We start from the raw sequence: 12,615 nt of genomic DNA, 5'->3' as shown, positions 1-12,615 counted from the left end.
AATTAAGTTAAATTATGAACTATCTCAATAATACTAGAAAATAACATTTATTAAAAACTAATTTTGAGGTTCCTGTTAAAATCTATAGAATGAGTATTTGTGCCCTTATTTTTGAAAGTAATGAGGCCACGGGAACACATGTTGATTAGTACAAGACAATGATTTTTCCTGTTATCCTTTGTTACATTAACCTTCTAAAATCATGCCCAATATATTGTGATGTCCTACATTATAAATCCAATATATTTTCAAGCCATATGTTGATTGCAAACTATAAATATGCAGTAATAGGTTATGTGTTTTGAACTGACATGAGTTCTAAAATCATTTAGTAGGCACGTCACTGCAAAAGTATGCAATGCACAATCTGAATATGTCACTAAGAATAAATGCTAATAACTACCGGAGCTGATTTAGGTTTTAATCTGATCTAGGTAAACTAATTACAATTGAAGGAAACCATTTGGAAAATTAGTTTCCAGACAATTTGACTCATTTGCAAGAATAATGAAGTAATTCATGATGATGAGCTTTTGCAGATCTTAAATCTGACGTACTGTACTGACTCACTAGGTGGCAGCTGTTCCCAAAGAAGCTGAACAATTAGACTTCATAGCCCTAATGCATTTGGATTGTATTACCTGGAAGGTGCAAGTGTCTTGCATCTAGATAGATACCTGGAACAACTAAGCTGAAGTGATCATCATTGGAGGGCATTTATAGTGCACAATAATGCAAAATGTACAGTATAACTGCAGCCAAATGTCAGTTTGCAATTTAGTGTTTATAACTAATTGAGGTAGTTTCAGTGCTTTGGATCCACACCAATTGCAGTATGACTTCAACCCATGGGAAACCAACTTAAATATATCAAAATTAAAATCTTAAAATGTGTTCAGGCATGCTGCAGAACCATATTTAAAGTTTTAATGTTAGAAATAAGCTTAATCTCCTATCAACTCTTTACTAACAATAATAATATTAGTCACAGCTGGATACTGTACAGCTCAGTGCTTGTGTTTAAATGTACAGTACTGACCTATGCTATTCTTGGATTTCAAGCCAGTGTGGAACAGGCAATATAGGTTGGTGCTGCCAACTGACACGACATTCAGGCTCCTACTGGTGTTACACTAGTAGATGCAGTAGAACCACACAGCGATTCACAATGGAATTGTTGATGGCACTTAACCCAGAGTTTTATTTGTCCTAAAGTTTTTCAGTTTTGTCCATTTTATTTAATGTAGTGTACTAAATGTTTGGATAGAATTGTTGTACGAGATGTCCATTTCAGGATTTACCAAGACAATGTAGCTAATAAATGTGAGGAGCAATGATCCCGCTAAGCTGCGTGGCTGGGCAGCGGCCTGGAGGACCTGCGCAGGCCTCTCACCGGCTTTTCAATGGGAATAACCACGCATGTGCGAAAATTTGAATGGGCCACGCAGACAGTGAAAGGGTCCACGCACGAAAAAAAAAATTACAGGGAGCATTGGTGAGGAGTCTTAATAGTGACTTTTTTCAATAACTACACTTCAGCAGCTATGTCCCACCAGAAACATTCAAGCCTGTCATTAACATCAAAGCCAAAATGTAACAATACAGCCCAAATCTATACCAATGAGTGCCTTGATAATGTAGTCCAAAACACAAGAGATGTGGAGTATTTTGAAGAATTCTAACATTTGGAACTCTGGTGCCATTGATGAGCCAAACAGAAACATGATTATTACAAACTTATTTTTAATACAGAAATGGTCTGTCATTAATTTTTAATTAAAAGCCACATCAGTTTGAATAGCCATGTGTATATATTTTCTACCAGATATATACATTGAAAGTGTGAAGCAAGGACAATATTGACAGTTAGCAATGCATTAAGTGTAGTGCCAGTGCAGCCTTCGGTCGCCTGAGGAAGAGAGTGTTTGAAGACCAGGACCTCAAACCCGGCACTAAGCTCATGGTCTACAGAGCAGCAGTGATACCCGCCCTGCTGTATGCCTCAGAGACATGGACCATGTACAGCAGGCACCTCAAAGCACTGGAGAGGTACCACCAACGCTGCCTCCGCAAGATCCTGCAAATCCATTGGCAGGATAGGCGCACCAACATCAGTGTTCTTGCTCAGGCCAACATCCCCAGCATCGAAGCTTTGACCACGCTCAATCAGCTCCGATGAACGGGTCACATTATCCGCATGCCCGATACGAGACTCCCAAAACAAGCGCTCTACTCGGAGTTCCGGCATGGCAAGAGAGCCCCAGGTGGGCAGAGGACACCCTCAAAGCCTCCTTGAAAAAGTGTAACATCCCCACCGACACCTGGGAATCCCTGGCCCAAGACCGCACAAAGTGGAGGAGAAGCATCCGGGAAGGCGCCGAACACCTTGAGTCTCTTCGCCGGGAGCAAGCGGAAGCCAAGCGCAGGCAGCGCAAGGAGCGCACGTCAACCCAAGCACCCCACCCACCCGCCCCTTCAACCACCGTCTGCCCCACCTGTGACAGAGACTAGGTCCCGCATTGGACTCATCAGTCACCTGCAAACTCATTTTTAATGTGGAAGCAAGTCATCCTCGGTTCCGAGGGACTGCCTAAGAAGAAGTGCAGATTATCTTTTGCTTTCTGCTTGCAGCACTGGCTTTACAAGGTTTGCATGTCAGAGCTTAGCTGTTGCCTTAATGAATTTTGTTACCTCTGGATTGACCATTTGCACAAAGTGTCTCAGGACAGTGATGGTTCCGTCTCTGGGCTCCAGAGGTGTGGAAGGCAGAGAGAGGACCTGGTCTGTCATGACTTGTCACATTTGGTCAAAGATTGGAACAGTAGCAACACAGATTGTGAAGTCTGTAATGCTGACTGCCTTGACAGCTAAAGGTGTGGGAGGTCGAGATGGACAAAAACTAAAATTGTGATTTCTTTTTTTTTTAAATGATTAAATACGAACAAAAGCAAACGGTGTCAGCAGAATCGTGGGAGAACAAAACGTTCAGTCTATTTCCCTGTTGATCAGCTAATTTACTTTGCTTTTATTGTGCTTTTTCTAAATTTAGAGCAAGATGCAGGCCTGGATGCTCTGGTAACAGTGATAGCCAGACAAAAACAAATGGGTCAAGATATAGGAAATGAACTAGATGAACAAACTGGTAAGACTTTTTTATTGTCGAAGATTGTACATTAGTGTTATTCTAATATATGCCTTGAAATGTAAATCTGGGTCCTAGTCAGTCCATTCTTGTTGTGTCGCACCATTCATGACAACTACTGTCATTACATTGTACTCTTGTTTTTGATACATTATTTTTAAAGCTTCTGTTCATTGTCTCACCATGCCAGGAACTTTTCTGGACACCTTCTCCATGAAGTTCACAAGATGAGCCTAGGATGACTTTTGCTCTGTTTCTGATTCCCTTTCCCCTTTATGGGAAAGCTTCCAGTCTCCTCATTTAAGGTTGAATTTGGAAGCTTCCTAAATTAGGAGTCTTGGACATCTTACTGAAACATATCACTCAATGGCATAGCTTGCTGGAGTTCTAGCATACTGCACCAACATGCTAAAATAACCCCCTTCATGTGACATGTAAAGGATGCACAGAAAGTGTGTAATGGCAGCCTTAATGGGGTGGAAATTGCAGTCGGACGCTTGCCGCGGGTGAACCCCTCTGAACCGCAAGAAAACTCCGCACCTACCTGATGGCTCCGGACTTTCGAACACTTGCGCTACTGGGCCTGCAGGCGTACTCCTGCGTAAAGGCCCACGTATCCCGGGGTGCACGCGGTTCACAAGCGTCCCTGGGATCACGTGGGTCAGCCCAACCAATGACAAAGGGGGATTTCCATTATGCTTATGGTGATTCCATTTACATACAGAATCCCCATAAGCATAATAGGAATCCCCTAAAAAAAAATATTTTCACACAACCTGAATAAAAATAAATCATCACAGGTTCAAAATTAATTAAAATACCATTTAATTGAACATTTAAAATAAAAAATATATTTTTTGAAAAATAAATCTAATCATTTTTAAACAGGACAAAAATAACGTAAACGAATTTTAAATGTAAGGGAATGTTTAAATGATTTTTAAAAATTTATTTTAACATTTATTTAAACCCATACGCTGGTAAAAGAAGGTCCTACGCCTGCTTTTACCAGGTGTAAGGGTTTGGTGGGTATTCATGGGCCCAACTCTGCGCCAGCGAATGTCAATTTGCAGCCGATGCATACAATCTATCAAGTATAAACTAGATTGCAAGTTCCGAGTTTTTGCGCATGCGCATCGCACACGAAAACCCGGAATTTGCGGGGCACTTATGACAGCGTACGCCGTCATAGGCCCTGTAAAATCTGAGCCAATGTTTTGAAGAACATCTAGTTTATAACTGCAGGTGACGATGAAAACTGTGCATATCCTATCTATTGTTACAAATCTTGAATAGGGCAAACACTTTGTCTCCAAAACCTTACTTTGTCACAATTTTGCGTCACACCTTTTATGTCAACATTGAAAATCCCTAAGCAAACACTTGTAATGAAAATCTGTATGTAAACATCCCTATATAAATAGTAGTTCCCTGTTAGACATTCTGCCACTAGGTGGCGCTGTTGTGGATTCACCGCGGTCCAGTTGCCATTTTGTAGGGTTACAACAAGAATTGGTTGTCACCTCAGCACTGAAACCAGTTTTCCAATCCAGGAAAACTTCTTGGGGGAGTGGGGGTGATTTACTACCTTTCTTCTCCTACAACATTGTCAGATCTCAGACCTTCCCTCCCCAGATAGTTGCCCCCCTCAATCCTCCGAAACTTATCTTCCCAGACTCTCGGTCCCTCCTTCCCAGTACTCATGCACCCCAGGCCCCTTGCCTATGGTCCCAGTCTCCATGACCCCTCCCTGTACTCTTCACACCCAGTAACCTTCCCTTCCCCAATTATATTAGACTTCAGCATGCTGTCTGCTGGTCCCAAACCCCACCATTCCCTTCCCATTGCTTTCAGACCCTCAAGGCACCATTCTCAATGTTCCTACACCCTGACTCCCACTTCCATTACTCCCATATCTCATCCCAAAATGCTCCCAGACCCCGTGATAGTCCTTTTCAATGATATCAAACCCTGGGATCCACCTTCCTGTGCTCTGCCATCCTAATGCCACACTTCCATAATTGCCACATCATGCATTCCTCTCCTACCATTGCCAAATGCCTCCCATTGCTCGCAGGTCTACTTTCCCAACACTGTCAAACCAATGACCACCCTTCCGGCTTTCGAGTACTGCTACATGTCTCCTATTTAACTGCAACTGCAGATATTATTCCTACCATTTCGCTGTGTGTACTAGACACTTTTTTTTAAAGTAACGGATAAAATTGATTGCATCGCTACAAACAACATAATAATCATCAAGGCCGCTGATTTACAACATTCAGAAAAATATGGTCATGTTATATAATTTGAACCTTTAAAATACCACTATCGTCACATCCTCATTATACGATATAATAAAAATTCAATTTGGCCATTAATCACAGTAAATCTGTGACCCTGGTACTGTAATATATTCTGTGTGACCTAGCATAAGATGATGTATCCTTACATTCCCATGAGTAGTGCCAATAACATTTTGCTATTATATTTTAATATAATATGAATAATAAAATTACATCATGATGCACAACTGGTAAGGGCCATTTTAGAAATGTACAGCACTATTCCAGTACTTGTTCAAAAAACAGTAAACGGTCAATAAAAAGTGAAGTCCTAGCAGTGTTTCAGTGTGGCTGCTATTCCAGAGTATTGCACCATCGGTATTGCACAGAATAGTCAGGGTATGTATTTTGTTCTCCACATATTGACCCGAGAGACTGGATTTTCACCTGTTTATAGTCAACGGGTAGCAAATACAGGTTTTTTTCGGTAGACATAAACTTTTTTCAAAATAAAATGATTCAATCATGAGCTTTACTGTTGTAATATTAAGTCTATTTGGACTCTACTTCTGCCAAATCATTTAAAGAGCAGTTTGAATCCAAGTGTTGAGACCTGCATGCTAATTATTCTTAATTATGCCTGTTACATATATCAGTGTAGACATTTTCCAAGCTTTGTTTACTTGATTTCTGCCGATATTTCCTTTTAAACAAATTTCGAACTCTTCGTTTGGACAGAGCCCCTGTATTTGACATGCAAGTTGAGTAAAACCTTTGAATTATGTTCAAGATTGTTGTTTGCAGGCAAATGCGATGAATATAATGAAAGCCAGACATTTGCATGTATAAGACCCTAATTGACATAGCCAGACATTTGCAAATGCCAAATCCATTGAGACACTGTATGTAGAGATTAACTTTCAGGAAATAAATGAGTTGGTTTAGAATCTGGCAGAATCTTTGTTTCCTAGTATGATGTCATTGCCGATCACAAACACCCAGGGCTGGTGAACTGCTTCAATTTAGTCATAAACCTGATTTTGTTCCATTCTTGAAATTTCATATTGGCACAGCTTCGTTAACCTGTTTATTGTGTTCTATTAGGGGCTGAAGCTTTGTCCATTGTTAATTATTGTTTTGTTGCTGAGCAACGGGCCATCTGTGTTTTTCCTAATATTTGTGAGTAATGAGGTAATTTGCAAAGAAAATTTGCTTTTTGAGATTTATGCCAAAACTGGTAAAAAAAAATTCTCATGCTTCATTAAAACAGATGTAAAATTAGATTCATATAATTATTAAAAAATACAAGCCATTTCCTTTTCAGTAGAGCTTCATCAGAACTATGTTGTCTGAGTTACAGAGTGTACTATAAGTATGGAAAGCATTAGTTAGTAAAACAATACATTGCAAGTCATATTTTGTACTGAAACTATATCAATTTATATTCTACCATTCCTTTTCCACTGCGTCAATGTAATCTCATACATAGTGCAGCTTTAGGACTGCACAGAGTACAGCTTATGAAGCAATCGGAAGTGACTGAAGGTACAGGAATTTTACAGCCTTTGGCTCAAAAATACCATATCTCTTCCCTTGTTGTGTAAAATTATATTGCTTTTCCCTGTGAATTGTGTTTTTTGTACTTTGCTTTTGGGCTGAATTGAAAGTTGATAAGATTCCGATGTATTTCTTTTGTGAGCACTCTGCAAGGTGAGGGACAACAGTGGTGGGGAGTGCAGCCTCCTCTCATCCTTGTACCTAATTGCTTCATCAAGTAGTACTATGTCAGGTAAAGTGATCCCTTTCCTGTGCGTCTCAGAGCCAACAAAGCCAGTTTATTCCTCATTCTTTCCTACAGTAGGCCACTTTGCCTTGGAATGGAGGAAAACTGTTCTGCTTTTCATGAGTATATCTCCTGTCATTTGCTGGTGGTCTGGTGTTTATATCAGCCATGGAGAACTCTGCTACCGACCCACTAGGAACTGGCTTAAGATTGCCCAAAAGCACTTCACCTACTGCCAGTAAAGAAAGGAGACTTTCATCCAGTGACTCTGAGTTGGATTTGAATGCAGGCCTGCAAAATGAAAAGCCAATTTCCAACTCAGCACACCAACTGGTTCCCCTTAAAGATGCAAAATATATATCACTCGAATAATGTAAAATGACTGTTGTTGGATAAGTGTTTTATAAAATGGTTCATTTGTGCAATTTGGTTAATGCTCCAGTTGCACTGATCCTACAATTCAGATAATTTTCCTTTATCAATACTGTATCTTCAAAGTCAAAAATTGATCTTCATATTAATTAACATCCCAGGTAACTTTTAATATTAATTTGCTTAAGTGCTGCAGGTTATAGTTATTAACATTATCGTAGACGTAGGTTGCTTTGAACCTGCATATTTCACTGTACTGCCATGTACTGACTTGGTCTTGCATTCCATCAGGACCAATAGTCTTAGCTTTCTATTTGTATTTATATTTGATTTTTATTCAATTAACTGCTAAAGCATTTATGTTTTAACTGCATAATGTTTTACTGTGTGACATTTTTGTGAAGTGAGTATGGGAAGCAGGAATTATGCTTTTAGTGTTGTATTAGAATGGTAATTTACTATCACAGTTAGGTTTAATTCCATTTTCTAAGTTAAATCCAATTAATGTTTACCTACCACTGCTAGTCACACAACAGCCATTGATGTAAAATAATCAGTTTAATCATGATTATATGTATTAAGGTCAGAACCTGGATAGAACACCCTTTAGATTAGAAAATTGGAATTGTTTCAATTAGGATTTTTGTTGTATAATCACATCCATATTTAAAATGACAGCATTAAAGTTCATTTAAAACTTATAATTTAAAAATGAATATTGACTGTATCCAGTTCGCCACCTCTGTCCACTTTGACTGTAGTTGGATGACTTTTATGCCCCTTGTACAATGCTAAATGTTTTCCATAATTCCAAAGTAAACTGGATTTTTTGGCTAACTTTCCACCTTCAGAAAAGCATATGCTGCATGTAGTGCTCTTCCAATTGGAACAGGTCTACTCTCTTTACAAGTTGCTCAACAACTAGCATTAGATATTCATTTTTTGCCACTTTTTTTTAAAGGCCATTGGGTTTTCCGCAGTTGTTTCTTATAATGTGTAGTCTGTGTATTAGGTGCCAGCATCCCTGCTGCATTCTTATTGAGAGTCTTGAGCCTCTGGTAGATTTGGTATGTCTCGGATTTAATGGGTGGAATCTGAAATGTGGTTCAGTGTTTTCTATTTTCTGACATGCCCTGCTGGATTCAATTAATACTTGGACTGTCATTCAGTGACTCTGCATTTATCCCAAATCTCTTCATGTCCTTAGGTTCTCTTGCTAGCCTGGTTTTGTGTAAATATCTCTCAATATCCACATTTTTGATTACTTTCATTATTTTAAAATCTTAGATGGTATCCAAGCCCCAGTCTTTTTTATTGCTGGAAGGTGGGGCTGGAAAGAAGAGCATTACAGAGTGATATAAATACCAGAGTTCTGCAGTATTATCATCTGCACAAGAAAACAGCTAGTCCCATGAATATCCGCTGTCCACTAAGAACCTGTAGTGCCCAGTGCAGTCCTGGAGATACAACTCCAGAATAATCTAATGTGAAGTGACTGGTTCTGAATTGTCCTCAGAAAAGAACTCTGGCACTTGCTTTGGTATCTTTTATTACTCCTGCTTTATAAGTACTGTATATGTTTGAATTATAAGATTTTCACTATGCCATTCAACCATCTACCAAAGCTGGTCTCGGCAGTACTTTTCCAGGAAGAAAGTACTGATTTCCTTGCGACTAGTAGAAAAGATGGCATTAATTTTGAAGCTTCAGCAGCCAGCAGGGTTTTCGATTTGAAAAAAAATAAACATCAATGGTATGCATTGTACTGCACTAATTGACGGGGTGGTTTTCTTTTTCTTTTAATGTATATAAATCTTGTCTGACAGTCTCGCTTCCTGTATCCAGGGTTCCAGACCTGTTTCATTGTATCATCATTATCTTTTGAGATTCTCTGCTGATGTCTATCCTGCAGCTCTCGGAATCATCTCTGACTTTCCTTCTGACATCCCACCAACTGAATATATTGGACCTGAAACTGCGGTCGGAGGCTTCCCGCGGGCCAATGCCTCCCATCTGCAAGAAAAGTACGCACCTACCTGGTGCCTTCGTATCTTCGGACTCTTGCGGTCCTGGGCCTGCAGGCGTATGCCCGTGTAAAGGCCCACGTATCCCAGGGGCGCACACAGTTCTCAAGTGTCCCTGGGATCACATGGGCCGGCCCAACCAATCAAAAAGGGGGCTCACCATTATGCTTATGGGGATTCCATATATGTACGGAATCCCCATAAGAATAATAGAAATCCCCTAAAAAACACTTTTACCCCACTTAAATAAAAATAAATCATCACATGTTTAAAATTAATAAAAATACAATTTAACTAAACATTTAAAACAAAAATGTAATTTTTTTGAAAAATAAATTTAAACATTTTTAAAGGGGCCAAAAATAACCTAAGCTAATTTTAAAGATTTTTGCTTGTTTAAATGATTTAAAAATGTTTATTTTAATATTTATTTAAACCCTTATGCTGGTAAAAGAAGGCTCTACGTCTGCTTTAACCAGGTGTAAGAGTTTCGTGGGCAGTAGTTGGGCAAATAGCCCAATTCTCTGCCAGCGAATGTCCACTTCCTGCGCATGTGGATGATCAGTTAAGCTGAAACTTGACAGATTGCAAGTTCCGGGTTTTCGCTCATGCGCATCGCAAGCAGAATCCCGGATCTCACGGGGCACTTATGTAAAATCTGGGAATTTGAGACCTTATTCTCCACCAAAAACCCAAAAGACATTTCAAATTAAACAAGTGTGTATATGTGGTAGGTTACTTTAATTTTTCACTGATTTACTGTCAAGCACTTGGCTTTAGTGGGGCTCAGTTTCATTTCATCCTCTACCATTCATTTTCAGGCTAGTTTTTGTTATTTTTCATATTGATTCAATCATACCAAACGGCATAATTAGGAAGCAAAAATGTAACTATACAGTCGTACTAATCTATTACTATTTGAATAAAATTTGGTTAAGCATTTCTCTCTTTATTGAGGGTTCATTGGGTCTTAGAGACATTATTATGGAACGCCTGTGGGGTGCCCAGGAGGCCCACTTGTTCACCCCTTTTGATTTCTTTGTTCCTTCATATACATTTCTGCCTATTTGTTTTGCCATGTTCACCTGATCGTTCTATCATTTGTAATACTTTTTCTCACTTGTTTCCGCGTTCAGTAACAATGAAAGGCACTTTTCAATCAAGGGAAGTTTCCAAAATTCTTCTATGCGGGGGTACATCTAAGATGATTCTGCTTTGTAACACTTACACTCACCCATGTGTGGCACTCTCTCCTGTCATTTTTCAATCTTCTTACTCCTGGTTGGCATTTTCCCAAGTGTCCCTAAAACAAGACATAATATTAATAATATTATAGATCTGTTCAGGTATCTTGTTAAAATGATAAAGAATATACAGCACAGAAACAGGCCATTCAGCCCAACAGGTCTATGTCAGTGTTTATGCTCCATACGAACCTCTTCCCACCTTATTTCATCTCACTCTATCACCATATCCTTCTATTTCTTTCTTTGTCATGCACTTATCTAGCTTCCCCTTGTGTTCTATCTGTTGCATCCTACTCTAGCATGGAGCGTCCTGTGTGTATCCAACCTGTTTGTAACAGTACTATCAAATTCTTCAATTGATTTATGATTATTTATGTCACCTGATTGCTGTAAAACACTGGAATGCAAGCAAGTTTACCCCTTTAATTTTCTACATCTTGTTATGTAAAGTGAGCCAGCTAGCTGATCCAGCCAGTGATTTGTGAAAAGGTCAACGTGCTGCAGAATCCTCTCACAAAGCTAAGTACAGATGAATCAGGTCACTCAGTCCATCTCGAAACATATTGCCCCTCTCATCACAACATCTTAAGTTTTTTTTTAAGTTTTAAGAATAATTGCTCCCTGTGCAGCACAACCTTGGATATACCATATGTGCATAATTGATGCTGCAAAATATGAAGGTCAGCAATAATATTTTGTATTTTGCCACTTTTTTTAAAATTTCAATTTCTACCACAACCATAGGACAGAGGGACATTAAACATTGAAATATATGTGAAAGTACTTTGTGCCAAAGGTTTTGATAATGTTGTACAAAACTTTTTTTTATTACGATGACATATTCTCACATTTATCCCAAGAGATAACCTATTTATTTCAAGAGATTTTCCTAAACCCTCTACATCATTTTTTTGCCAGAGGGAGTTTTATCAGCATTGTTCAGTTGTCTAGTTAAGTGTGGTTCCAAAATGTATATTTATACAGAATAACGTTTTGGCTAGCTGTCAATGCCTGGGAGGTAAAAACCCTGGAGCTGAATTGTCAAATTATGGGGAATGGATATATAAACCATAATTTTGCCTATTTCTTTGATTGCATTCATCACACACTTGAATGCATCATCGTTTTAGGGTGCAATTTGCATAATAAAATCGAACACAGGGAGTCATATGTTTATAGAGCTTTGAATTTGAAACTGGAATTTTTGTCATACACATTTTGAACCATTCTCTTGGTCCGGTCAGTGTAAAGTTTGGTTACTTTTTGTGAACATTTATCAGAACAAATAAACTGTGCTGATGATTTGTCAAATGTCTTAAATATAAATACATTAGTGAGAAGGAATAATTCATTTGCGATGAGCTTTACAAACAGCTGCTTCCAATTTAGACAACATACACAAAAGAAGTCAGTTCAATGTGTAATTTGCAGTAATCATGTAATAGTAAATGGTTTAGCAACTGTGTGTCACTACTGAATCATAAAATGTGTAACCTTTCATAATGTGATTGATTTTAACATCTTAATTACATAGTTAGTAAAATATGCTGCAATTACTGTTTTAGTATGGGAATTAGAAGCCCCGTTAGTTAATGGTTACATTCGAGTTTGGTTTGTAGATTTGTCATTTGTAGATTAAATATACATTGCTTGTCAAACTGAAACGGCATAGTTTTGACATTTTTAAACTCTTGTGAACTATTTATGTACATCGTTTTGAGCAGACCCAGTTGTTTGTCTTGTACAGTTGATTGGAGGTTTG

At 38.6% G+C, this 12,615-nt stretch overlaps 1 protein-coding gene across 2 annotated transcripts in view; it reads left to right on the top strand.

Annotated features, from left to right (window-relative positions):
• The window catches only part of stx8 (syntaxin 8), a 160,501-nt gene that overhangs the window by 33,367 nt on the left and 114,519 nt on the right, over positions 1-12,615 (top strand). For both annotated transcript variants that reach the window (XR_015073090.1, XM_085963554.1), the window contains exon 6: positions 3,050-3,142. Coding sequence is in view for 1 of the 2 variants with exons in the window: in XM_085963554.1 (XP_085819680.1) it covers positions 3,050-3,142 (93 nt within the window). In the remaining variant the exon portion in view is untranslated. The remainder of the gene's footprint in view (positions 1-3,049; positions 3,143-12,615) is intronic.

This window comes from Somniosus microcephalus, chromosome 21 (genome assembly GCF_052327205.1).
Source record: "Somniosus microcephalus isolate GS21.2 chromosome 21, FLI_Smic_1.0, whole genome shotgun sequence".
NCBI lineage: Eukaryota > Metazoa > Chordata > Chondrichthyes > Squaliformes > Somniosidae > Somniosus > Somniosus microcephalus.
Note: the sequence above shows the minus strand (reverse complement) of the source record. Positions and strands in the feature narration are given on the sequence as shown.